This window comes from Halichoerus grypus, chromosome 7 (genome assembly GCF_964656455.1).
Source record: "Halichoerus grypus chromosome 7, mHalGry1.hap1.1, whole genome shotgun sequence".
NCBI classification, from domain to species: Eukaryota; Metazoa; Chordata; class Mammalia; order Carnivora; family Phocidae; genus Halichoerus; species Halichoerus grypus.
Window position 1 is genome coordinate 127,824,620 of NC_135718.1, and position 27,846 is coordinate 127,852,465.

Below are 27,846 nucleotides of genomic sequence, written 5' to 3' on the forward strand. Positions count from 1 at the left end.
GATCTGCTTTTACCTTTTACCTAGAATTTTTGTGTTACTTGTACTGCAGGATACAATTTTATTTTGTCCTGTTACGTCCACTTCCAATGCTGATGCTGATTCTCCGACACCAGCTGGGCATCCTACGGTTCATCGGGATTCTGACATAATCTACCTGGAGAGAGCATCAGATCCCACAGGTTTAAGGCTCAGTTCTGCCCCCCAGCAAGACTGCCCGCCACCCACTTCAGATGCCAGTTGCAAGTCTAGGTGGTCACTTGGCCTTCTGACTGCCCGGCTATAAATCCATGGTTCCCGCATCCCCTCCTTGGCTTAGATTAATGCGCTAAAGTAGGTCACAGAATTCAAAAAAACATTTACTTACTTGAGTACCAGTTTATTATAAAAGGGTGCAACTCAGGAACAGCCAGATGGAAGAGACACATAGGACAAGGTATGTGGGAAGGCGTGTGGAGCTTCTCTGCTCTCTGAGTGGGCTGCCCCAGCATTTCCCTGTGTTCATCAACCCTGGACGCTCTCCAAACACTGTCCTTTTGGGATTTTTATGGAGGCTTCATCATGTAGGCCTGATTGATTAAATCATCGACCTTTGCCAATTGATTCAGTCTACAGGGACTGAAATTTCCAACCCTCTAACCATGTGATTGGTTCCCCTGGCAACCAGCCCCCATCCTTAGCTCGGGTCCAGAAGTCATCACATTGACATAAGTAAATCTTTCATCACTTAGGAAATTCCTAGGATTTTAGGAGCTCTGTGCCAGAAACAGGGACAAAAACCAAATATATATATTTCTTACTATACATCACAACATCATGAACTTGACCACTGTTTTAAATGGGGAAATAATTCATTTTATTCAACGTGTGTAATTGGCTCTCAAAATAAAATTAGCAATACAACCGATATGAATAATATTTCATACAGTGTCAATTTACCAAAAGGTTAAAGAAAATATAGTTTCAGGTATAATGTAAACAAAATGCAATCAGGAACAGAGGAATAACATTAGGTACTTTAAGATAAAACTTTAGAGAAACTAGTGCCTTTAGACATCGGTAATGAGAATTCAAAGTAAAGACAACTGTAACTTAGTACCTTGCCTACATATTGCCTAGTTGCCTTTTTTTTTTTTTTTTTTAAGTAGGCTCCATTCCCAGCATGGAGCCCATTGCAGGGCTAGAACTCACAACCCTGAGATCAAGAGTTGGTGGCTTAACTGTGCCCAGTTGACATTTTGCACGTAACATACTTCAGTTGTTTTCAGCAATACTAGAAAGAATTGACATACACACACACACACACCAAACCTCTTACCCTAGTAAAATAAAAATGAAATCTTTTGCATAAAAACATTTTTAAAAAAACATAAGATGGGGGAAGGATATACTTACTTGTAGCTTAACTTAGTTTTTGTTATTTTTTTTTTTAAGATTTTTATTTATTTATTTGACAGAGAGAGACAGCGAGAGAGGGAACACAAGCAGGGGGAGTGGGAGAGGGAGAAGCAGGCTTCCTGCTCAGCAGGAAGCCCGATGCAGGGCTCTATCCCAGGCGCCCCTTGTCATTATTTTTTAATGGGGCAGTAATGATTGGCTATCAGTTGTGGTACGGAGTAGAAACTACTCTGGTTTCTATGGTCAAATGCAGGCTCAGCAATTATTTGAATTCTTAGTTTGATTTTCTTTAGAGCCTATAATACAAGAATCATGGTGGTGTGCATGGTGAGATTTGGCAACTAATGTACTAGACCCATGAGTTCCTCTGTGTGGGGTGGGGGGGAAGTACCTGGAAGATGAAATTATTAGAGGGAGCTGACTCCTGATGCCTAAAATGGGGAAGAGTCTCCTAGAAGGAAAGTTTTGGGGGTTTTGTTTTTTTATTATAAAGCGTAGGCAGAATAGGTCCACCATGAAAAAGTAGCCTCGTAAGAGCTAAAGGTTGTCTCTAAGGGTTAAGATGTTCCAAGGAACAGATTGAAAATGAAGGGGAAAATGCACAAATATGGGTATATGCAGAGCCTGCATAAAAGTATTTAAATCTTCAGTTTTCATGTGTTTTTATAGAGTTTATCTAAATTAAAGCACTGTAATCATATTTTCAGGCATTTAAAAAGCTTAGTTCTCCAAACACTTCATACATCTCCTTGTTAATTCTGAAACAAAACCATTTTATCAGCTCTTCATATTATTTCATATCTCTCTTCAAGATGTCCACACAGGGCCCAAGAAGTATCTCAAGGGCCTCTACATTTGATAACTAAACATTTGACCTCCCTGGCTAATGATGTCCTGGGTGGCTGCCAAACAGGACAGACTCTCCAAAACATTCTGATTCATAATGCCTCAGAATCCCCACTTTCTGCTGCTTCGTTTTTCAGTCAGTAGCTTGCATTCACCTGACTGAATATGTAGAAAATCTCTGCATTTTCATCCTGAAGAAAAATTCTTTCTTCAGACTAACAGGTTTCTTTTCCAACACATCCGATATTTTTTTTATACTTAATCCTTCTCCAGGGAGTTGGAAAAAAGGCATGGAACTAATGAAAAATTCTTCCCTTTTTTTCTTTTCTACTTTGGCGATCTTTGTGATTGATCAGTAAATGATTCTTACTTGACCCCCAAAGGTTTCCTTCTGTAGTTACAATAATAGTTGTAGGTGTGGCATAAGAGGATGTTTAAGGTGAGCTCTCCATAAAAGCACCGCTGTCACACCAAGCAATGCAACACTATTAGTTCTTAACCACCAGGATGTCATCGGCAAAAAAGCAATTATCTCCCTGTTCAACAACCTGCCCTTCGGGCTTGACTTCCGTGTCACATACTCCATTGAATACCTGAAAAAGCAGCTCCTCCTCAAGATCTCTAAAGGGGAAGAGTTTTTAGAGGTTTCTTTCAGTTTCTATATTTGATCCTCTGTCTTGGGACAGAGATGATACAACACTGTGGTTCATAGTATATACTCCATCTTCAGTGCTGTAATGAAATGACGTTCTCCAAAATCAGCTGATTTTGGAGAATCTCCCATTAACCTAAGAAACAATTCTGATTTCATTTTCATCCAGCAAAGCACGAGAGAGGAACATGTCCTCTTGAACTTGGAGATGTCCAGTGCTTGCAGGGCTGTGGTTTCGGCAAGATTGGGTGAACAAGCTCTTCTGCATAAGGAAGGGGTCTCTAACTGCCCTCATACTCAAGTCTAGCCTGGGCCCTACTCCATCGCTATCTACTTCCTTTTTTTATAGATTTTCTTTTCAGGGGCACCTGGGTGGCTCAGTCATTAAGCGTCTGCCTTCGGCTCAGGTCATGATCCCAGGGTCCTGGAATCGAGCCCTGCATTGGCCTCCCTGCTCAGTGGGAAGCCTGCTTCTCCCTCTCCCACTCCCCCTGCTTGTGTTCCTCTCTCGCTGTGTCTCTCTCTGTCAAATAAATAAATAAAATCTTTTTTTAAAAAAGCTTTAAAAAAAAAGATCTTATTTTCAGATAAGCTCTACACCCAACGTAGGGCTGAAACACACAACCCCCAGATAAAGAGTCCCACGTTCCACCAACAGAGCCTGCCAGGCTCTCCCATTGCTGTCTACTTTTTAGCACAGACCCATCTACCCAAACAGGGCCACTCCCTAAATAAGCCTCTGGACTTCCCATCAGCATCTAAGATGAGCACCTGCAGGAAAAATAGCCAGGTGGGGCACAGACCTCCGTGCCCAGAAGACCAACTGGCAGTCAGTGGATGTTGATAGACAAGGGGAGAGGGAGCCCGTGGCAGGCCTTGCTCTGGTGGGGTGGAAGCGAGCAGCTGATGCTGTTGACCTCAAAGCCTAAGCTGTGAGGGGCCATGGCGTTGACAACTTCGACTCTGAAGACTGGCTCATGCCCCAGATGGGAGGAAGCATCATAGTGCCACTTGGCCAGCCTAGCCGTGATATGTGGGGGTGTAAGAGGAGTTCTAGAGGTGACACAGCCAATTCTGCGGCCCTGTGGAAGGCCCTGGGCTGCACCATGTGTAGGTTGGCCCCTACCTCTCCCTTCCCGCCCCAGGCCACAGGGTGCCCTGTTGGACCCAGAAGACCCCATAAAGTGGCCCCACTTGGGGGGTCCATCCAGCATTTCCCCCTCTCCTCACTCTGATTCTTACCCATGGGTTACAGAGACTTTCTTTGCAAAACAACGTCCAGAAGATTGAACTTCATCTTCAAGGGCCAGGGAGAGTCCTGGCTGGGTTTTTCTAGAGGGGAAAGATGCTGGAATGGAGTGGCCCAAAAAGAGCGCCCTACCAACCAAGTGCTACTAAGTCAGTTATCATTCGCCGCTGGCTCTTCTCCCACTCTTCTGCTGCCTCAACAATGATCCGTTTTTACCCGTTCTATTGCAGCCTTGCAGTGCTGAGATTTTATTTGGTGGTGCTCATGTTAAAGAAGTTTGCCTTTGTAATCTGTAAGAGTCAGCTTGGGCAAATATGAAAGGTTTCTGTCCAGTTAGACTATCCTACGTTCTTCTTTTCGCTAAAGCCCCTCCCTTTAGTGGACCAGGAGCCTGTCACTCTTTCAGGCAGATTCTGTTTTGGTTTGCAGGCTTTGGACGTCTAGGAACTAACCCATTTCTTTTTCACCATTCTCAGTCCCAAACTTCAGTGACTGTTGAGATGCGGTGTAGAAGGGATGGAGCAGACACAAATTACATGTGACCTGGAGACCACCTTTTTGTGCAAAGAGCCCCTCGAGATGCATAAAGGATACTCGCCCTCCAGTGGAACATCATTTGGAAAGCTGCCAAATAATGCCAAGTGGTTTCCCTAGTGATCTGAGTAAATGCCTAATTTAGTTTTGCTATTCTGCGACCACCCTGAACTTCAGTTCTCTCTCTCATGATGGGAATATTTATAGTATACTATACTATATAATAAAAACAATATAGTAAAAACAGAGTCTTTAGAGTCAGACAGATCCTAATATTAAACTGGCTCTGTTTCTTCACTTGCTATGGGACCTTGGGCATGTAACTTTACCTGTCTTAAGTTTTAGCTCTCCTAGAGGTAAGATGGAAATAATATTGAACTCAGGGTTAGTATGAAGAGTAAATGAAATGCCAGCAAAGTGCTTGGTATACATATTTAAGTACTGGGCACACAGTGACTATTGTTTTCATAATGATTTGGTGGTATTCACAAAGAAAAATAAGATTAGAGTATGTGCATGGATCAGCACAAATCTGGCATCTCCACTAGGCAATAATGTAAAATGCATTCCCTTCTGACAAAAGCAAGTACCACGGGATCAGTATAAAAGGCAGCATATTAAAGATGCCTTTTAAGAAACACTGTTTTGGGGGCGCCTGTGTAGCTCAGTCCATTAAGCATCCGGCTCTCGATCTCAGCTCAGGTCTTGATCTCAGGGTCGTGAGTTCAAGCCCCACGTTGGGTTCCATGCTCGGCATGGAGCCTACTTAAAAACAACAACAAAAAAACAAAAAATAAAAGCGAAGAAAGAAGCACTCTTCGATTTCCACAGTGCTTACAGTAGTAGAAGAGTGGGGGCACCACTTTGATTTGATGCAAGCTTACGGACAGGTAACAAACGAGTGAGCTAGAGAGCTGTATTGACTCCTCAGACTGGAGACCATCCCCTGGGTTTCAGCATTTCCGAAGTTGGAGGGTATGATGCAAAGACTGAGTGTTCATTAGCATTGTTTGGTTGTCCTCTCAGGTTCCTAAATTAGTTGTCTTCCAGAAAACCATGACTCTTTAGTAAAACTGCAGACTTTCCTCTGCTTACGTACAGGTCACTGCTACACGTTTGTCCAGCAACACAGAGCTTACGTTGGTTACGTTTGACTGGGCGGGTCTAAGGAGTAGCTAATGTCGACTCAGATCCCACGCTGACTAAATGAACAGCAGCTTCTCACGAAGCAGGCTCAGACGCTGACATGATGGCTTGGCTACAATGGAAATCTTTACCATTGAATCCACACGGACTAAGAAATGGTCAGTTATGAAGCCTGCCCTTAAGTTCTCCTACCTTCTCGTAGCTATTTCTCAGAAGATAATGACCCCACGGTGCCGCTGGAGGCACTGGTTAAGCTCCCCCCCACGCCCCCATCCCACCTCCGACCCACCGTAACAAATTGATAAGCCTTCCTGGCAGGTCGGTCCCTCTAAGCAGTATGCTAGCTCGGCATGATAGTATGTAAGCGGGCAGACACGAGGAATCAGGGTCCAATACTTTTCTCTCTAGGTTTTAGGATTTGGAATGTGTGTTTATTTCTGTTTTGCTGGCTTTCCTTTTTAATGTTCCTTGTTTTGTTTCTCTTGTGTAGATTAAATGTGGACAGCATTAGGGTAATCACAGGCAGAACGTTTGGGTGGCGCATAAGCCCTCGATTTTGAGTCAGGATTTTTGACCGAGGCTCGGTGATTAGAAAAAAGATGATCTCAGTTTCTGTGGAACTCAAAGAAGTTATAAAATGGACTTTTTATTTAATAGAGTAAAAGAAAAAAAAAGGTGATAATGGAAGGCCAGGGAATGGAGTGTGAAGATTGAATGTGATACAAAGAAGTCAAAAAACGGGGGAGTGATGTGTTCAGAGGGAACGCCTGGCAGTTCATTTGGTTTGTGGTGGGAAGCCTCATTCCGCGAAGAGAGAGTAGCTTACAGGCCAGAGGTGTTTATTGCCAGCTCAGCATTTCACACCAGCAGTCTGGCCTGAATCTCTTGGAGCTGCCAGAAACTGCTCAGGGTTGCACCGATTCGTTAGCCTAGTAGTCTGAATTTAAGGCCTGAGTCCTATCTTTTTTCACCTCTTTTGATTCTCACTGTAAGCTAACAGGGTGATTTGAGATGTTAAGATGAGTGGCAGCTTGTTAATATCAGGGGCTTTGCTCTGAGGCCACGATGGTAACAGAACCTTACACAGGTCATAGGCACTCTATATGACTTCTTCCAACCTGCCTGTGTAGCAGGATTTGCGTTTCTAACGACAAAAGGCTTTTGCTTCTGTCAGTCCCTCATAAATCATCGTAAAAGCTGCAAATATGTTTGAATCCCATCTGATTCCAGTGGAGGATTGGCAATGAGGTGCACACGGTACTAGTATCTCTTCTTTTTCCTTTTATTGTCCTCTCCTGCCTCTTACTCCCCACCCCTTTTTATTTCCTGAGTCAAAACCTAGCCAGTAGTAGTGCTGGTAGAAGAATCTGGTTTTGACTTGTAAACTGAGCAGGTTAGATCTGAAGGGCACTAAGAGGGAATAAAAATGGAGGTCCTTCTTTGTCCAAAATTTGGTCCAGGACTTGTCAGTTGAGGGATTCTTATTTCTCTTCCTTTTCGTCTGTAGTTTGGTCTAGCCCGGCGGTCAGCAGACTTTGACCTTCTGGGCTAGATCTGGTCCACTGCCTGTTTTTGCATGGCCCAAAAAGCTAAGAATGGTTTTCATATTTTCAAGTGATTGGGGGGGGGGAGGAAATCAAAAGAAGAGTAATATTTTGTGGCACATGAAAATGACGTAAAATTCAAATTTCATTGTCCATAAATAGTTATTTTGGAACATAGCTGCCTTCATGTTTGTCCACATACTCTCCGTGGTTGCTTTCCTGCTACAGGGGCAGAGATGAGCCGTTGCAACAGACACCATATGGCCCTTAAAGCCTAAATTATTTACTATCTGGTCCTTGACAGGAAAAACTTGCTAAGGTCTGCTCTAGGCATTTCATGTGGACCTTTCCAACTTTTCAGAATATTGTCAGTTATCTCTTAATTCCTTACTGCTTTCAAGAAAATGCAGAAATGCAGACACTGTTGGATCATTTCCTTTCAGTTAGCCAGGGATTTGGGAATTGTGTGAGAGACTCCTAAGAAAGGCCTCAGGAAGAATATGGGTGAGAAGTGGGGAGGAAACAGGAAGTATCTTATGAAATTTTAAGTCAAATATCATCTTCATCCCTTTCCAAAAACCTATGAGATGGGACATCTCTGATGGTTTGGGGAAGAAAAGGACATGTTGGTTCCAAACAGTACTCAGCTGACTATTCTTAGAGCCTCCTTCAGACTCTCTGATAAAAACATAGACACTCCAATTAAGATCGCTTTTATCCATTGACATTTTAATTTCGTGACTTTTTAGTTTTTGTCAAGATAGGTTTTTTGCCCAAGTTAAGAATCAAAATTATTCCTGGGCGCCTGGGTGGCTCAGTCGTTAAGCGTCTGCCTTCGGCTCAGGTCATGATCCCAGGGTCCTGGGATCAAGCCCTGCATCAGGCTCCCTGCTCCACAGGAAGCCTGCTTCTCCCTCTCCCACTCCCCTTGCTTGTGTTCCCTCTCTCGTGGTGTCTCTCTCTGTCAAATAAATAAATAAAATCTTTAAAAAAAAAAAAAGAATCAAAATTATTCCCCCCGATGTTCAACTTTCCAGACGTTTTGCTTCATAGGCGCTGAACTACCTGTTGATACGTGGGGAAATGGAGACTAAGACAAACGAGTTGAACTCTGGTGATAAATCACAGTGGAAATGGAGGTGCATATTCAGTATTCCAGAGCCTGCCCCAAAGGGCAGCTGCTGCTTCTTTGAAGGTGAATTTGATGGCACCGCAGAGAACGTTCCCCTTTTCTTGAGAGAGATTCCCAGTTACCTTTCACTCGGTGGAGGATTTAAATTTCCTCCTTTGGACACATTTGAAAGAAAGAGGAAGGTGCCTTGTTTTTTCACTCCTACCCCTGTGAAAACAGTAGAGGAGGGGGAAGGCTGGAGGCAGGCAAAAAGGGAAATCTCTGAAACTAGAGAAAACTCAAACAAATTGTGGCCAGCCGACTCAGCATTCCTCACCCACAGTTGGTCCTAATTAAGGAGACTCCCGTTAAACAGCTCAACTTTCTGCTCTTCCCCCCCCCTTTGCTCTGGCCCTGCCAGCTGACATGGCAGAGATTTAACTAAACCACACCTCTGGAACAGTCTCTCATGTCTTCCCCTTCTATTCTCACTTCTGTCTCTTGCCCACTACCCTGCAATTACCCTTTCCCGCATTAAGATCCCAATAAAATACATTGGTACCTCTAATCCAATTGCATCCATTTTGTCCCACAGAGTGCTATACACGCTGTTTGCAGGGCTGAATAGCTGTGCATCGTGTCATCAGAGGGGCACACTAAGGACCTGATTGCATCATAGAAAGGTGGAATTTCTCCAGGATTATTTTGCTGCCAAATCAAAGCAATAATTCCTTCCACTTTGCTTGACTCTTGATTTTCTCAGTCCGTAGCTTCTCCTGAGCCTAGCTGATGGATTTGGGTATTTTATTTCAGCTGTGGTCTTATGATCAAAAGCTTAATGTCAGTAAATCTCTGAATGGGAAACCAGTCTGAATGATGGAGGTGGTCAGCGTCCATTGTGGCCTACTGGTGGTGGGGGTATTGATGTATAAATTAAAAAGCTGGTTTTTATCACTTAATGGTTATATTAGTCTGCCCAGGCTGCTTTGACAAAATACCAAAGACTGGGAGACTTAAACAACAGAAACTTCTTTTCTCACAGTTCTGAAGGCTAAAATTACAAGATTAAAATGCTGTCAGGTTTGGTTTCTCGTCAAACCTCTCTTCAGGGCTTGTAGACAGTCATCTTGTCTCAGTGTCTCTGCGTGAGCTTTCCTCTGTGTGCACACACAGGAAGAGCTCTCTGGTGTCTCTTCCTCTTCTCCTAAGGATACCAATCCTGTCAGATTAGGTCTCCACCCTAATGACTTCATCTAACCTTAATGACCTCCCTAAAGGCTCTATCCCCAAATGTAGTCATTGGGAGTTATGTCTTCCCTTTAAAGATTTGTGGGGGGGGTGGGGCACAATTTGGTCTATAACAATGGTCTAGGCTTAAGAAACTCTCTTAACTTTAGAGCAAAGATTAAATGCCAGAATCAAGAAGGCAGTGCTTGAAGCATGGTGTTATGAGGCAAGATGATAATTTAAAAAAATTTTTTTTCTAGGCCATAGACATTTGAGAATCTGAAAGTATGATCCAAGTCCAGAAAATTGCACATAGGCACAGAATTTTGTATGTAACTGCAAGGGCATTCATTTCTCCAGACCAATTGAGGACTCGATGCTGGTAGGCGAGTTCTCTCTCAAAGCATTCTTGTCCCTGGTCAGATAACATATGTACAGATTTGGGCAGAGGGTGTGTATGAAAGAAAAACATGGCTTGATTTTAACCAAAATGGGGTTCTGCTTAGGACTGGGCCTGTGATTCTATTGCCACCACTCAAAAACCTTAGGCCTCGTAGGAAAGGAGAGTGAGCTCAGGAGGACGTGCCAATGGTGGCTACAACTCGAGCAAGAGTTGAGGTGGGCTAGAACTGGGGCTGAGCAGTTTTCTCACTTCTCTGTTACATCAGGCATCATCAGAAATAACAGAAGTCCTCTCTCAGTGAGCACATCAGGGTGATGTTTCATATGCTTGGTGGGATAGCAGCCTTGTGTTTATTTACATTATCCCATTTCTAGATGCCACAGGGAACGTTGGCAGTCACTGTAGAAATTATGAGCTGAGGGACTTAAAAGAAAAAGACAACAGTGGAAATCTGTGATTTCTGAATTTTACAGAATGGCCAAGGTACAGTAGGGCATTGGGGCCTAATTTCCTTGGCTTTTTGTATCAGCTGGCTTTGATCTCCAAGAAATATCTTCAAACTTTGTGGTATTAAGCCTCCAAAGTTGTGCTATTTCCTGATTTTTCAGTGATGCCAATAGTACCGTGTAAGCTAATCTATAGGAATTAAATCTGAATTTTGGGTCCCCAGCTTATAGTCATTCACAGAATTTGAGAGTTGAACAAAATTAGTCAGATAGTTCTGTGATACAAACTGGAATTTAGGAAGTGTCTTAATAAGTTGCTGAAACCATTAGTTTTCTTATGCACTGGGATCCTGGTGTGAGCTGACTGCCAAAATATCAAGGAGGCCAAATAAATTTTCCTAATTGTACATATCCTCCAATTTCATATCAGACTCTGGTTACCTTGTTCTTTAGAATCCCTTCTTCTAGGGGCTCCTGGGTGGCTCAGTCATTAAGCGTCTGCCTTCGGCTCAGGTCATGATGCCAGGGTCCTGGGATCGAGCCCCGCATCGGGCTCCCTGCTCGGCGGGAAGCCTGCTCCTCCCTCTCCCACTTCTCTGCTTGTGTTCCCTCTATGCTGTCTCTCTCTCTCTCTCTGTCAAATAAATAAATTTAAAAAAAATCTTAAAAAAAAGAATCCCTTCTTCTAGGTGATCTTTACCCTTGACTTGGCAAACCCTTAGCTCAAAAAATTTACATTGGCTTCTTCTCCCCGCTCCCCCCTCTTCCTCTAAATCTCTCACTCTGTGCAATTCATCCTTTCCTCCCATTGCCTGGCTTTGTTGGCCAGATCAGGCTAGCTTGCCGTGGTCTCTGCCAAACCACAGACATGTAACGAAGCAGACACTGTACTCCCCCTTGCTCTTGGAGTGCTCTGAGGCCACATGGGGGTGGGGAGCGGGAAAGGTTACCGACTTTGAGAACCTTGGCGGTACTTGAGTAGAATGTTGGTTTCGCTACATGGCCTTGATTCATTTGCAAAACTGAACATCACAAAATTGCCCAATTACATTCTGACTCTTTCATTATCTTTTTCTGTTTTTTAAATCACTTCTCCTCCTTAACCTCTCGAAGGCTCTCTGAGGACTGTGGCTGATAATTCAATTCATGCATCCAACAATTCTACCACATTTGGTGCCATCAAGGGATGGATAAGCTGAAGTTTAACTGCACACCATAGCTTTCCCAGGTCATGGATCAACTGTAATTGCTGCAGCAACTAATGAACTCCAGCTCTTCAAAGCTGACATTTCATTGACCAAAAGTTTCCTGTTTAGGACAGCGCTTTCCAAAGATGCAAGTCACATATGTAATTTAAATTTTTCTAGTAGAGACATTTTAAAAAGTAAAACAGGTGAAATCAATTACCACAACATGTTTTATTTAACCCAATATATCTAAAATGTTATTTTAGTATGTAATATAAAGTTATTAGTAAGATGCATTATAATCTTTTTTCATACTAAGCATTTGAAATCTGGTACTAAATCTTTGAAGTCCTACTATACATGTCAATTTGGGCTAGCCATGGTTCAAGTGCTCAGGAGCCACGTAAGGCCAGGAACTACCATGTTACACAGATCTAGAAGATTACCACCTTGTTAACAAAGGAGAGCAAGTGAGTCCACTTGCTACAGGGACCAAAGATGGAATATCACTGACTAATTCTCTCATTAGGAACCCACATTTCCATGGCTGGCTGAGTGACCTTTGGGGAAGCCTGAGCTGGCTATCAGCTGAATGGCTCACCTCCAGGAATGGGCCTGAAGAAAGTATAAAAGATGAAGACATGTAACGAACTTCGGCTTGAGCAGAGTTCAGAATGTGTTCCCTTGTTAAGATGTACCAGACAAGGCTTAGGTCAGGAAAGGTTATCATCTCTGTCATTTGACTCCATTTCTTCCTGTTAGGTTTTCCTCCTATTGAGAGTTTAGAGGGGCCCCTGGGTGGCTCAGTCGTTGAGCGTCTGCCTTTGGCTCGGGTCATGATCCCAGGGTTCTGGGATCGAGCCCACGTCGGGCTCCCTGCTCCATTGCAGGAGGCCTGCTTCTCCCTCTCCCACTCCCCCTGCTTGTGTTTCCTCTCTCGCTGTGTCTCTGTCAAATAAATAAATAAAATCTTTTTTTTTTTTTAGATTTTATTTATTTGACAGAGAGAGACACAACGAGAGAGGGAACACAAGCAGGGGGAGTGGGAGAGGGAGAAGCAGGCTTCCCATCAAGCAGGGAGCCCGACGCGGAGTTCGATCCCAGGACTCCGGGATCGTGACCCGAGCCAAAGGCAGACACTCAATGACTGAACCACCCAGGTGCCTCAATAAATAAAATCTTAAAAAAAAAAAAAAAGAGTTTAGAATCCACTACTACACTTCCGTAGCAGACAAGTGCTGAAGCATAGGCCAAACATGAACATAAACATATGTGATGTTGAACTGTATGAAAGTATCCATGTTTAACCATTTTTTACCTACAAAATGGACGATTTCATATGGTTTAACCTAGGAATACTCCTAGAAGGCAAGAGTATTCTTGAGGTTATAAGCAAGGAAACCTGTATCTAAACTCTAACCTGGTTGCTGGTTTAGTCCAAGGAAGTTATGGAAATTTTTAAGATGAGAGCAAGCAGGTCATGATCTCATCATGGGTTATGGGATCCAGCCCCGTGTCAGGCTCAGCACTCACAGGCTGCACACTCAGTGGGGAGTCTGCTTGAGATTCTCTTCCTCTCCCTCTGCCCCTCCCCCCACTTACTCTCTCCCTCCCTCCCTCCCTCCCTTTCTCCCTCCCTCTCTCTCTCTCAAATAAATAAATAAATCTTTAATGATAATAATAAAGACGAGAGCAAGTATCCAGAATGTATTCTGGTCCATAGAAGTATATACTCTTGGAAGTCAGCCTGTTCCATTTCTAGCCATAAAGTTAACCTCCCCAGGAGGACAGATTAATTTTGAGTCTCTTTATGTGTTTAACTCTATCTTGGACTGATCCTAGACCAAACTTTATGTACTCTTTTCCCTGTCCCCTTGAAGTACTAAGAGTAACTTCAGCTTCAGGGGCAGATGTCATGAAATACTCTTGGCTGCAGAACCATCCAATGGCAGCATTATCTAAAGCACTTATAATCTCAAAATATTCCTTTTGTGTTGATCCATAGCCATCCTGGCTCTTAGGGAACCTAGAGCCAGGGTTGTCACATTTGCTAGCCTCCCACCCATCTTGACTGTCAGATTGCCATCAGACCTCAAGTCTAATCTACACTTTGTCTTACCATTAGTCACTGTTTCCTATTTAACTGCCTGACCTAGGCCACTGTCCATCAACTCCAGCAAGTGAGACAGGATCAAGGGTTGTGACTATTGGTGACCTTTCCGCCTCCGCTCCATTTGACGTTTGTGTGTCTCATAGAATACAGTCCAGGGCGCCTGGGTGGCTCAGTTGGTTAAGCGACTGCCTTCAGCTCAGGTCGTGATCCTGGAGTCCCAGGATCGAGTCCCACATCGGGCTCCCCGCTCAGTGGGGAGTCTGCTTCTCCCTCTGCCCCTCTCCCTTCTCATGCTCTCTCTCTCTCTCAAATAAATAAATAAAATCTTAAAAAAAAAAAAAAAAGAATACAGTCCACCCTTGTTGGTACAGTAATGGGGACTGAAAAGCCTCCCAAGTCTAACTCTGGCTTCTTTTTATAAGTAGTTGGTGATTTAGTTCCCAGAAGTTGGGTACACTGTGGTCAAACAGCTTCCTGCTGTCTTGGAGCCTGTTTCCAGTTTAGATGGTGAAGCACTGCCCTTCTTTTCCTAGATGGGAGAGCAAGAAGTCCTAAGTGTCTCCTTGGGATATAATCTTAGGCTTCCAATTCCATAAACTCTGCCTGCGAGTAAAAATAATCACCCTGAAATCCCATTTCTTAAAACTAGCCTATTATAGATATTTCTCCACTTTCAGAGGAGAAAGTCAGCTTCTGTGTACAGAGCTCTTACCCACTAAGTGGTAAATAATCAGGAAAATTTGTTAACTGACTCACCAGGCATATATATTCTGGACAAATAACGATTCAGTATTCAAGTCTGACTTTTAAGGACCATGCTGTGCTAGAGAAGCAATGAGGATTTTTTCCTATGTAGTCACAAGCTAGTCCACCCTTCCCGCTAGCTAGCCCACACCCTTGGCCCTCCGGCTGCCTGCGGGCTCCCTTGGCTATTCACTGCGGAATGGCTGGACCTGAAGTATGGGGAGCAGACTGTGTGAGAGAAGTCTGGGAGGGGTGGCCAGTCCTAGCCAAGAGCTACGTTAGTGTTGGTGCTTTTCCCAGAGGGGAGGAGTGTTCCCTGCCCTGTGCATTGCCATGTGTCTGCACAGACACAAACAGAACAGTGTTCAGTTGAGCTGGCCTCCTCACAGTCCTTCTTTTCATCCTACAGAGGAGATGGGGTGCTCCAAAGTATCTCTAAGACTGTGGTATCAGTGCTAGGAAGTGGGCAAGAGAACAGAAAGAGGAATCTGTTGCTATTCTTACAGCCCTGGATGGAAGATTTGATGAATTAGCACTCAAGAAGCTGATTTATTGAAAGGAATGGTATAGTGTCACAGTACAGGCACTCCCACCCAAATAACAAGAATAAGCTGGATAAAGAACAAACATAACTGAGAAAACAAACAATTAAATATCTAAGAATGCGAAGTATTCAAATTGAACTAAATTCCAGAAGGGTCCGAGCCCTTGCTAGGAGAGAAAAAAATGCATGGCCGCTTTCATTCTGGAGGCACAGCAGCAGGAGGAGAAAACCTACCATAGGTGAGAATAAGGAGAAAGTAGCTCAACGTCATATAAAACTTTTGAACGCTGCATGTTGGCTGGTATAAGGAAACTAAATCCCAGAGCAGATATTGTACCCACCCACCCCTCATTCTTTCCCCATGAGGACTTTGCTTAATACATACAGTGGCAGCAAGTTGATAGCGGAGGGCAGGGCAGAAAGATGAGAAAGACACCCTCCTCCCTACCCAGTGTACAGAGAGCATTCATTGAGTACCTAGCAGTAACACACTACAGAGAAATTTGAGAGCAAGGCAGGAGGATAGAAAAAGACCCCTTCAAAGCACAATGGCCCTTCACTGAGTATATAGAAGCCGCCCACCAAGAGTAAAGAGAACTCCACAGCAGCCCAAAAAGCTGGTGGCTGGGCTATAAAGTATAGAGAGAGATATCTGGAGTCTCACTATGGTCAGATCCCAAGCCCTACTGAGACAATCTTGATCCTACCCTCAAAACATTTGAAACCAATGGTGCACCGACTTTAACCAAAGAGACAACAAAGCCCAGACCTAGCTCTGCTACAGATAAGACTGGCTCAGCTCTCAATCCTAACAGCCTGACAGAGAAGGGGTGCGTCCTTTTCTAGGTATATGTATTGCCATTCTTTGTTTACATACATCTGGCATATGATAAAAAGTTATAAGACTCATGAAGAGGCAGGAAATATAACTGAGAGAAAAAATAGTCAATAGAAGCAGACCTACAGATGACCCAGATGTTGGAATTAACAGACAACATTGTAAAATGCTTTCTATAAACATTTTTAAGGGTCTAGTAGAAAAGGTGGATTATATTGAATAGATGGAGAACTTAAGCAGAGAACTGGAAGTTCTAAAAAAAAAAAAAAGAATGTATATAAATTCCCTCTGAAACCAGGATTTCTTAGAGACAAACTACTAATCATTCTTGGAGAATATGTAAGAAGCAGTTCCAAAATCGTAACCCCTTCCCTGAGTTTATGCATTCCTACATTCACAGAAACCAGGAGTTCAAGTCTGTAAGTGTGTACAAGCCCACAATGTACAAGATACAGTTTGAGAGGTACAAAGATGAATGAGACTCAGTCCTGCCCCTCAGGGAAATACAGTCCAGTGTACATAAAAGAGAATGAGATTTCTTCTGGCAAGGAGGATCATGGAAAGCCTCATAAAAAACTTGGTTTGTGGGCGCCTGGGTGGCTCAGTTGGTTAAGCCACTGCCTTCAGCTCAGGTCATGATCCTGGAGTCCCGGGATCGAGTCCCGCATCGGACTCCCTGCTCAGCGGGGAGCCTGCTTCACCCTCTGACCCTCCCCCCTCTCATGCTCTCTCTCTCTATCTCATTCTCTCTCTCAAATAAATAAATAAAATCTTAAAAAAAAAAAAAAAAAAAAAAACTTGGTTTGATCTGGGCATTGAAGAAAGGTAAGATTTCAAAATGCAGAGCTAGGGAGAAACCCATGGAAAGTAGGTAGGGTTTATGTACTGTCGTCAAGTCCCCATAATATTGCCAGGACTCCAGAATCTTCAGCAGGACACAGATGATTGCACAGTGATGATAAGACAGGCCTGTACTTCCAAAAAGAAATTAGGTGAGACAGCTGGTCACCTAATAGGAATCCTAGAAGACATAACAATTTGGAGCAGGGTGGGACTAGGGAAAAGGAGATGAGCATTGTGTTTATCTGTATCCTAACATGGCAAAGTCATATTTCTGGGTTTTGTTGGAAAATTAAATCACTCCTTCCTCTGAATCCTATTATGTATGTTGTCTATACTTCACATATGGTATTCATTTCATGTATATGTCTTCTTCCACCCTTGGATTGTGAGCTTGTTCTGATAGTCACTCATTTTAAATGCCCATGCAACTGAGGCTGTTGTGTAAATACCAGGAGTTCAATGAATGTTTGCCAAGTTGAAATTTAATTTAACCCAAGGCAGAGTATATAGGACTTGAATTCAGATAGTGTGGCTATAACATCTGTGCTCTTAATTACTACCCTATGTTAATGATGGCTCGTGGATAATCTTGAACAGTGGGCCTTAGAATTTTGATTTTATTATATCAGCAATGAGGAGCTAATGAAGGCTTGGGAAGTGCTACACTTATGGGTGATTAGGCTTCTGATTATATTCAGTGTGTTGGAAGGAGGGAGAATTTATAGACAGTGGGGTCGGTAAGAAGGCCTTTACTGTGGTTTGGGTGAGAGGACATTAGCTCTGAACCAGAGCAAAAGCAGGAGAAATACAGAGGAAAAAAAGATTTGAGAGGCAAATGGTCACACAATCAGTGGACCTCTTGAGGAGGGAAGAAAAGAAAAAAGAGTTAAAGCCATACTGAAGTTATTGATAAAGTGACAGGGGGAAAAAAACTGATACTTTTCAGGTAAACAGGAAATGAGAAGTTTGAGATTTGGAGGGAGGATTAAAGGATATGAGGCGATCAGTAAACGAGAAAATGAATATCCTGCTGAGAAAAATCTTTAATTTATTGCTATAACCTGTTCCAGTACTTTAGAAATATCCCTTGACAAGAGTCATTTTCATCTTGTTTATATCTGACTTAATCTCTCATATGTTTATTCCGACTTATTTTTCTCTTCTATTCCGAGGGTGGATGAAAATGGTAAAGTGTCATTATTCCTCTAACAGCCTTCCCAGAATGAACACTTTCACACCATGCAAAGTAAATGGTGCAAATGTATAAGAGAACATTTCTTTTTTGCATCAGTTGCCTGTTGGTGATGGTGATCTGGATTCGTAAGTAGGTTGGATTATAAACGAATATTAACTTTTCTATGTTCTGTTTTTCTAGTAAATTGAGACCTAGCTTGTTGCTGCCCAGCCCTCTTTTCTGCACCTGAGATCTATATGAGAAACAAATTTAAAGAGAAATAGAAAGGAGATTGAAAAACGCAGCTTAGAGCAAGCGAAGAGAGATTATTTGTGCCAAATAACAGCTGCAGTAGCCCTCCCAAGCTCTGAGCCTTGCCCTCCTCTTTGTTTATTGTTTTGCTGCCATAATTATTTATTTATTTTTAAAGATTTTATTTATTTATATGAAAGAGACAACGCACAAGCAGGGGAAGGGCAGAGGGAGAGGGAGAAGCAGACCCCCCACTGAGCAGGGAGCCCAATGCGGGGTTCAATTCCAGGACCTGGAGATTACGACCCAAGCCGAAGGCAGACGCTCAACCAACTGAGCCACCCAGGTACCCGTTGGTGCCATATTTAAGCTACTTGTAGCATTAGTTTAATGTATTTCACTATTTCACAAGGGTAAAATGATCATAAAGGGTTTAGAGTTTCTTTTTTTTCTTTTCTTTTTTCTTTCCTTTTCTTTTCTTATTAATACATTATTTGTCTTCCCTCTGTCAAATGCAAAGCCAACCACTTTCCCCAGGCTGCCTGGGGAGGTATAGGAAAAAGAACATGCAGGGCAGATAAGATACGGGAGAAAGACCTAAGGGAGGTGGAGATGGCTCCTTCACGTGGCAAAGAGGATGAGAAAGGCCACCATCAGACAAAAGAGCTACAGGGTCTCCAAGAGGGCAATGCCCAGAATGGTGTAGGAGAATAACTGTTGCTTCAGAGAGGGGTTCTCGGCTTAACCAATGATGAAGCTCCCAAACACAGTCCCAATTCCAGTCCCAGAGCCAGCCGCCCCTACCATGGCAGCCCCAGCCCCCCCCCCCCCCCCCAGTGAACTCGGCTGCTGTGTGGATGTCCCTTGAAATGGCGCTGGTTCGGAAGCTGCAGGTAGGAATAAGTGAGGTCAGGGGACGAGGGGCTGCCGAGCTGCTGAGGCTGTCATCTGTCAGTGTCCCCTGTGGCTTTAGACGAACTTTGCACGGGTGGACATTTTCAGGGGACGACGGGCTGTGGCAGGAGAGCTGTTCCCACTGCAGAGAAGACAGAGGGGGGAGGGTTCTTTATTCCTTAAGTCTTAACACCCCAAGGACAAAGAATAGGAGAAGGAAGAGATAATAGCCACAAAATCTGGGGAAGCCGGAAATCAGAATGGCACGTGTGAGCTGATTTAACCGACTTTAAGCTGAATCCTAAATCACTAGTGAGGAAAACTGCACAACCACTGTGTTTGCAGCCCAGAACCCTCGAAAAGCTTGGTAATTGGTGACACCAGGTACCCATAGTGGGGGAAGAGATGAAACTAAAAACAGGAGGATTGGTTTAAAATTTATATAAGAAATACTTAGACTCTGAGATCCTCTCCTTTGCTACTTCCCAAAAGGCAACTCCAGTCAGGAGTTTGGAAGATTCATCTCTAGAAAATCTGACCCCCCCAAGAGAAAAAACTCAAATGAAGTCCAATCACATCTCCCTATACTGAAACCATAACTGATTAAGTCCCACCAACGTACACAAAGCTTCTAAATAACCTATAACAGGTGTTCCAGTCTTACCTATGTGCAAACAGCCAAGGATCATCCGACAACTAAGAAGGGTCTGTCACCTGAAAGCCTCACCAATACAAACAGACAAAAGCTACTTGGAACCAGAAACTGTATAAAGAGATTTTAAACTGCCCCTCCAAATAAATGAGTGAATGAATATCTTTGAGAGTTAAGAGATTGCATCCTTAAAAGAAAGAACGATATACTGTTTTTAAAGTACCCTTAAAATTTTAAATATGATAGCAGAAATGAAAATTTTAATGGAGGCAACTGAAGGTAAAATTGAGGCCACTGCCCAAAAAGTAGAGTTAAAAAACAAATATATGTAATGTTGGACAATAATAAGACGATCAGAGTATCAGCCTCAAAATCTATCATCTGAATAATAGACATTCTAGAAGAGAGAACTGAAAAATGGAGAGGAGAAAGTCATCAAAGGAATAATGCATGAAAATTTCTATGTTAAAAAGGCCCAGGAAGGTATCCAACTCAATGGATAAAAATCAGCCCACACCAAGGCATATCATTAATGATACTTTAGAACACCAGGGAAGATGCTAAAACTTTCCAGAGAGAAAGAAACAGGTCACATGTTAAGGACAAGGAATCAGAATGGCAACAGTAGAGGCCAAACAATGGAGCAATGCCTTTAAATTCTGAGAGGAGATTACTTTCAGTTTAGATTTCTATGGCTAGACAAAATTTCACATGTCAAAACAGAATAAAGACATTTTATAATGTGTCAGATCTTACCACATTTGCTTCCCAAGCATCTTTTTTCAGAAACCTCCTTGAAGAGGTACTTCACTAAAACAAGAAAGTAAACCAACAAAGAGGAAGACTGAGGTTCTAACTTAAGAGCCTGGGAAAGAGAACCAAGATGATGAGGTGTGGTCCCATGATGTCAGCTATTTGGCAGATCCAGAGAGCAAATAGCTAGAACACAGAAGCATGGGGATATTCTCGAAGGAAGCACAAGAGACTATTAACAGTGGTTACTTTAAAAATAAAAGTGGGAGGGCAGAAAGGGGGCATTTTTTCTTTTTCCCTTTATAATTTCGTGTAATGTTTGAGTCTTGACTATAGCATCCATTATTTCCTAATATTTGTCTTAAAGAAGGAAAATATGCTCCCTCCAGTATAGCATCTCCAGTGGACATGCTTAACCCTTGGGTAACGACAACAGAATTTTCCTTTTGTCCAGAATCTGCAAAGGAATTTTCCTAGGAAATCTTTAAATCCTCTAGCCAAACTTGCCCAAGAATTTTAGGCTGATACTCTCTCACTTTAGGAAAAGAGTCTGTGAGTTGGGACCCAGGAATGTCTTTTGGGCAAAGAGGACCGAAACCCTCTCTGAGATGATACACTCCCCTCCTTTATTTTGCTATTAGGCTTTCCATAAATGTAGGGCAAAGTTGGTTTCTTTTTGACTGGTGGACTGCAGCAGCCCTTTTTTTTTTTTTTTTTTTTTTTTGCAAGAGCCTGTCCATAAGACTTTTCTCCATTCCAAGACCTTCATTACCAATAATTAATCTCAGATGGAAGGTTCAGTGCTGCAGGCTTCCTCTGTCTTTGACCCAAAAGAACATGTTTTGAATAGTTTGTTTGTTTGCTTGCCAGAGATCTTATCTTGACCCAGAAGAGCTGATAGGATCATAAAGCCAGAATCGATCTTTCCTCCTCAGTATTCTTTCTCTACAAAATGGGGGCTATGATATCTTAGCCCAAGATAAATGCAGGATTAATATATGTCATGGGTGGAGGAAAAAAGAGGTTGCTTGTTTTAATAAGGGCTGTATTTCTTAGTAATAAAATTGAAATCACTCTGTAGTGTGTTCTAATCCCCATGCTTTCTTTGCTCTTTCTCAATGTATTTGGATTAATCACTCCAGAGCAACCAAGCCAAATGTCCAAACCACCCACTTTCCTATTCCCAGCAAATAAATTAAAGGGAGGCCAGCTGAAATCTGGGCCAAGAACTTAGATGGCTTGTATGTCTGACTTTTGTTCCATGATCTGACACTCAAAATAAATCTAAAAGGAAAAATTTTCCAGATACCAGCTAATTCACAAAAAACATCTTTAGCCTCTTAATCCTTCACACACGCAAAGCCGATAAACAAACCTGTGAACACAGATGCAAGGATTTAGAGAATGATTCCTACAGGCACAAACAAATGCTCTCACATTGCAGTCTTCCTGAAGTCCGTGTTGGGTTTTGGGCTCTAAAACTTGAGTGAAATCTGAAGGACTTTTTTGGGTCCAGAAGGGAGTCATAGAAACAGTGGAAGGTGTAGAATACAGGACCTTTGAAAAAAGGTTCTAGGAGACAGATTTTGAACTCAGAAAATAATGTGAAGAAGAAACGTGCGAACAGCCAATAAGGAGAGAACAAAAGGAAGTTGGTATCAAGGCAGAGGAGGCTATTTAGGTCAGATGGTGAGAATTAACTTTCTAACTGCAAAAGTTGCTAAACACAAAGATGAACATCCAAGGGAGTGTTGTAGAGTCCAAGCTCCAAAGAGACGGGGGCTGTATTAATTTCACTTAGTATATGGACTAGGGTTCTTTTTTTTTTAAAGATTTTATTTATTTATTTGAGAGAGAGAGAATGAGAGAGACAGCACATGAGAGGGGGAGGGTCAGAGGGAGAAGCAGACTCCCTGCCGAGCAGGGAGCCCGATGCGGGACTCGATCCAGGGACTCCAGGACCATGACCTGAGCCGAAGGCAGTCGCTCAACCAACTGAGCCACCCAGGCGCCCTGGACTAGGGTTCTTCATAGAAAGACTTGCATATTCAGATGCCCAACAGTCTCTCCCAGACACCACAAATCTGATATTCCAAGCAATTGGCAGAAAAAGGAAACCATTCAGCACAAATTTGGCGCTTATGCTTGGCCACAGCACCTTAAGTGTGGTTCATTTATCAGCAGAGCGGTCCATGCTGCTTGGAAGCGAAGCCCGATCCCAGGGTCAGCGATTGTATAAGCAGGGGAGCAATGAGAAACGACAGGTCTTAGGGGTCCTAGAAAAGATCAATCTTTTCCTGGCCCTTGTTACCAGGTATGGAAAATTTTGAAAAAGAGAGGGAAAATACCCGGAGAACACATCCAGAAACGAACAAAGACATGGTAACTATAAGGATGGAGACCATCAATCGGGGGAGGAAATTGTATAATTAGATTGATCCAAGAATTACCTTGTCTTTACAGTATCCCTTTCCGTTGAGGAGATGTAACGTCTTCCTTTGCCAGATAAAGACAGACTCTCTTCCTTTTATAAAAGAACACCGCCAAGTTATACTTCAAGTTACTGGCAAACCCAGGACTAACCTTCACGCTTTCTCCTCCCGGCCAGTCTGTACGCTGGAATACAGCCATTCTTCCATGCATATGACAGTTTTATTCCTTGTCTTGACTTCTGTTTTAACCGCTAACTTTTCTCTCCTGTCCTACAGCTGGGATGAGAGCAGCTCCATCAGCAGTGGGCTCAGTGATGCCTCGGACAACCTCAGCTCAGAAGAGTTCAATGCCAGTTCCTCCCTCAACTCCCTCCCAACGACTCCCACTGCTTCTCGCAGGAACTCTACAGTAGCGGTACGTGAGTTTACAAACACCCAGGCCACCCTCTCATGATGAACCACGGGGCAGATGGGTTTGCACATGCACACACCCCCCCCCCCCCACTCTGTGGGACTAGTTCCCATGTGCCTTTGGCCAGGTCCTTTTAGAGCTGGCCCAAAGAAGCCTGAGGCTACCAACCAGTCACCTAAGACATTAGCTGTTGCCTTCGGAGCCCCTGTATTTAGTGTCCTCGCTGACTTGGAGTGATGGCGTGTAAGAGTTATTCCAACCAGAGGGGAAAAAAAAAAAAAAGCCCTGAGATACATAGGATGTCTTTTCTCCAGCCCCCTAGAGATGTAGGTAGAAACCCTGGGTTGACATAATACTCGGGAAAGAGCAGGGCCACCCAGCCACCAAAACCAATCCCCTCCACCTCCTTTTTCCCGTCCCCGAGTGAGCATCCCACTCTGCTTTTTCTCTTCCTTCCTTCAGCTCCGCACAGACTCAGAGAAGCGCTCACTGGCTGAAAGTGGGCTGAGCTGGTTTAGTGAGTCAGAGGAGAAGGCCCCCAAAAAACTGGAGTACGACAGCGGTAGCCTGAAGATGGAACCCGGGACCTCGAAGTGGCGGAGAGAGCGGCCCGAGAGCTGTGATGATTCATCCAAGGTTGGAGAACTGAAAAAGCCTGTGAGCCTGGGACACCCCGGTTCCCTGAAGAAGGGCAAGACCCCGCCAGTGGCTGTCACATCCCCCATCACTCACACCGCCCAGAGCGCCCTCAAAGTTGCAGGTGAGGCCAGAGTGAAGGAAGGGACGAGGGCGGAGACCTGTTTCTTGGGTTGTTCCTCTTCTTAACGGTCCTTAGCCCATAGGATGATGGCAGACATTTGCAGAGTGCTTTAATATGTATGATCTGGTCTTCACAACAGTCCTGTGAGTTAGGGAAGATGGGTGTTACTATCTCCACTTGACAACTGTAGAAATAACAACACAAAGGGTTTCAGTGGCAGAGCCAAAATCATACAGCTCAGAAGAGGTAGTGGAGGGAGTGTGTTATGTTCAGAGACTAGTTTTTTGGGTTTTTTTTTTAAGATTTTATTTATTTATTTGACAGAGAGAGACACAGCAAGAGAGGGAACACAAGCAGGGGGAGTGGGAGAGGGAGAAGCAGGCTCCCCGCCGAGCAGGGAGCCCGATGTGGGGCTCAGTCACAGAACCCTGGGATCATGACCCGAGCCGAAGGCAGACGCTTAACGACTGAGCCACCCAGGCGCCCCTGTTCAGAGACTAGCTTGACCTGCCTTCAAACACTTCCCAAGACAATTGGCTGGTGTACTTGTCTTCACAAGGTACTTGCTTGACCTCCCAGGGAGGTCCCAAGAAAACATTAACTCAGAATTGTATTGCTCCCAAAGTTGGCCCCTTGGGTAACTTTTCGCCTTCGTCCCCATTTCCCTCCAGTCTCTACTTACCAGGAGGTATGGCCACACTCTGTGTGCATCTCCTCCTTTTTTCTCTTCCTTGACCAGTTGTTCGATGCACTTCTTTCTTAATAACCTTTGTGGTTGCCTCTGCCATTTGAACCAAAATGGAATATCCTGCTCTAGAAGGAGAAAATAACAAAAAGCAAAACGAACAAAACCCCGAGGCCACTCCTCCCCGGTCTCCTTCCTCTGGCAAGAAATGTCATCTGCTTACGTACTACCCGCTTACCTGTGTTGAGGCCTCGAAGTTCTAAAGCACGTTGACAATGTTTCCTTCTCCCGCGGAGGGAAAGAAGAGGATTTGCCGGGATACTGCCAAGATATTGGCCAGTGTCGGCTCCTCTCACGTCCTCTCCTGCCCTCTTGCAGGCAAACCTGAAGGCAAGGCCGCCGACAAGGGTAAACTTGCCGTGAAGAACACGGGGCTGCAGCGCTCCTCTTCGGACGCCGGCCGGGACCGCCTGAGCGACGCTAAGAAGCCTCCGTCCGGCATTGCTCGCCCCTCCACTTCGGGGTCTTTCGGCTACAAGAAGCCGCCGCCCGCCACGGGCACAGCCACCGTCATGCAGACGGGTGGTTCAGCCACTCTCAGCAAGATCCAGAAGTCCTCAGGCATCCCCGTCAAGCCCGTGAACGGACGCAAGACTAGCCTGGATGTGTCCAACAGTGCGGAGCCCGGATTCCTGGCTCCCGGTGCCCGTTCCAACATCCAGTACCGAAGCCTGCCCCGGCCAGCCAAGTCGAGCTCTATGAGCGTGACCGGCGGCCGGGGCGGACCTCGCCCTGTTAGCAGCAGTATTGACCCCAGCCTCCTCAGCACGAAGCAGGGGGGCCTTACCCCCTCCCGACTGAAGGAACCTTCCAAGGTGGCCAGCGGGCGGACCACTCCAGCCCCTGTCAATCAGACGGATCGGGAAAAGGAGAAAGCCAAAGCCAAGGCAGTGGCCTTGGACTCGGACAACATCTCCCTGAAGAGCATTGGCTCCCCAGAGAGTACTCCTAAGAACCAAGCCAGCCACCCCCCAGCCACCAAGTTGGCCGAGCTGCCACCAACCCCTCTCAGGTACCCAAACTGGGCAGCTTCTTCCTCGTCTGTCTGCTCTCTCTTTTCCATATCCGTGTACTCCTGAGACTAAGCGAGGCATGGCCTAGCCACTGTTGGCCTCTGGGCCTTTGCACGGCTTCCCCCTACCCACTTCCCGATATGCCAAGTTCCTTCTCCCTCTTTCAAAACTCACCTCATTTATTCTATTCCCCAATCAACGCTTAACCTGTCTTCAGCGCTTGTACTAATGGTTGTACTATTGTCTACTGACACACATGTATCCATTTGTTTGTAAATCCGCTGGGTCTCCCACGTGCATGTGCCATCCCCCTCACTAAGACTTGAAGGACCCCAAGTCAGATAGCAGATTTCCTTCCAACGTATCTCACAGCAGCATTGGGATAATAAGCCTCTGCGCTTAAACAGCCAGACATGGGGAAACAAGACTAAGAGTACTCTGAGATCCAATCTGCCTCTCACTTCTGGAACTCTGTGGTTCTAAATACTTCATTTAATTTTCACTTCCCTCAGGGCCACAGCTAAGAGCTTTGTCAAGCCACCCTCACTAGCCAACCTAGACAAGGTCAACTCCAACAGTCTGGATCTGCCATCATCGAGTGATGCCCACGCTTCCAAGGTCCCAGATCTGCATCCCACAAGCTCAGCAAGCGGGAGCCCTCTTCCTTCTTGCTTCACCCCCAGTCCAGCACCCATTCTCAATATTAACTCAGCCAGCTTCTCCCAGGGCCTGGAGCTAATGAGTGGTTTCAGTGTCCCCAAAGAGACCCGCATGTACCCCAAACTCTCAGGCCTGCACAGGAGCATGGAGTCCCTCCAGATGCCAATGAGCCTGCCCAGTGCCTTCCCCAGCAGTACTCCTGGCCCCACCCCACCTGCCCCCACCGCTGCACCCCCAGAGGAAGAGACAGAAGAGCTGGCCTGGAGCGGAAGCCCCAGAACTGGGCAATTGGACAGGTGGGTGGAGAGAGACACAGCTGAGCCTGGGTCCGTCCCTGTGCTTCTGGCCCCTTTCACCGTCAGTAACACGGTCCCATATTTGATTGTCTCATTGTGACTTTGAACATTTTTTTCACCCTTGTTAAGTAATTTTATTTGCTTCACAACAGCTCTGTGAGATAAGAAGGAGTTTTAAATTACTATATTTATACATTATTATTATTATTATCATTATCACTGTGATGATTGTACACTGGGGGCACCAGTACACAGACGTTAAATGACTTAGCCGAGATTTCATAATTAGTTTCACGTGTCATCCAAAGCGTTTGCTTCTGAGGCCAGACTGGTTTCTATTATATCACACCTGAATAGGACCTTTTAAATAGCTAGCCACATCCTGATTCCCAAACAGAGAAAAACACTCAGCATTTCAAGTGAATCTCTCAAGTTATAAGCCCAGAGGCGGACTGCAAAGATCTTCCTATTTTGTTTATAGAGATAAAGGGGCCCACAGTTTGATGTCCTGTGTTAGGTGTTGTGTCCCGCAAACCAATGATCCCAAACTCGAGTTTCTAAGATGGACTCCCATGCTTCTCTTTTTCTTTTTCTGCGCAGTAATCAGCGGGATCGGAACACTCTTCCCAAGAAAGGGCTCAGGTAACCCTTCAATGTGTTTGCCCTTCCCTGTATCTGGGTTCCCTGGTCGGTATAAAAATCTGTACCTTGACCTGTCCTGAGTCCCAGTCATGAATTCAGTGTTTAGCTGAGTTACTTGCGTGCGGTTCCTGTGCATATACCACCCAGCGCCCTACCCAGGCTTACTGTGATGTGTGAGTCAGCTTTATGGCCAGTGTTCTTCCTTGGTGACAGAGGAGAAACAAGTCGGCACGTGGGAATCCTCACCTACCTGCCCCAGCCTGTGCTAGCCCAATCCTGACCAAACGTCCTCCCTGTAATTTTCCTCAAAGTCAGAGGGAGGACAGGCTGCCTCAGGGG

At 44.5% G+C, this 27,846-nt stretch overlaps 1 protein-coding gene and 1 pseudogene across 6 annotated transcripts in view; one reads left to right on the top strand and one right to left on the bottom strand.

The window, feature by feature from the left end:
• The window catches only part of NAV1 (neuron navigator 1), a 247,772-nt gene that overhangs the window by 186,321 nt on the left and 33,605 nt on the right, over positions 1-27,846 (top strand). For 5 of the 6 annotated variants that reach the window (XM_078078260.1, XM_078078261.1, XM_078078263.1 and 2 more), the window contains 5 exons: positions 23,256-23,394; positions 23,854-24,151; positions 25,215-25,908; positions 26,422-26,865; positions 27,466-27,507. In XM_078078260.1, the coding sequence (XP_077934386.1) occupies positions 23,256-23,394; positions 23,854-24,151; positions 25,215-25,908; positions 26,422-26,865; positions 27,466-27,507 (1,617 nt within the window). The remainder of the gene's footprint in view (positions 1-23,255; positions 23,395-23,853; positions 24,152-25,214; positions 25,909-26,421; positions 26,866-27,465; positions 27,508-27,846) is intronic. The other variant, XM_078078265.1, reaches the window with a different exon arrangement.
• Positions 18,650-23,178, bottom strand: LOC118532234 (ATP synthase F(0) complex subunit C2, mitochondrial pseudogene; annotated as a pseudogene).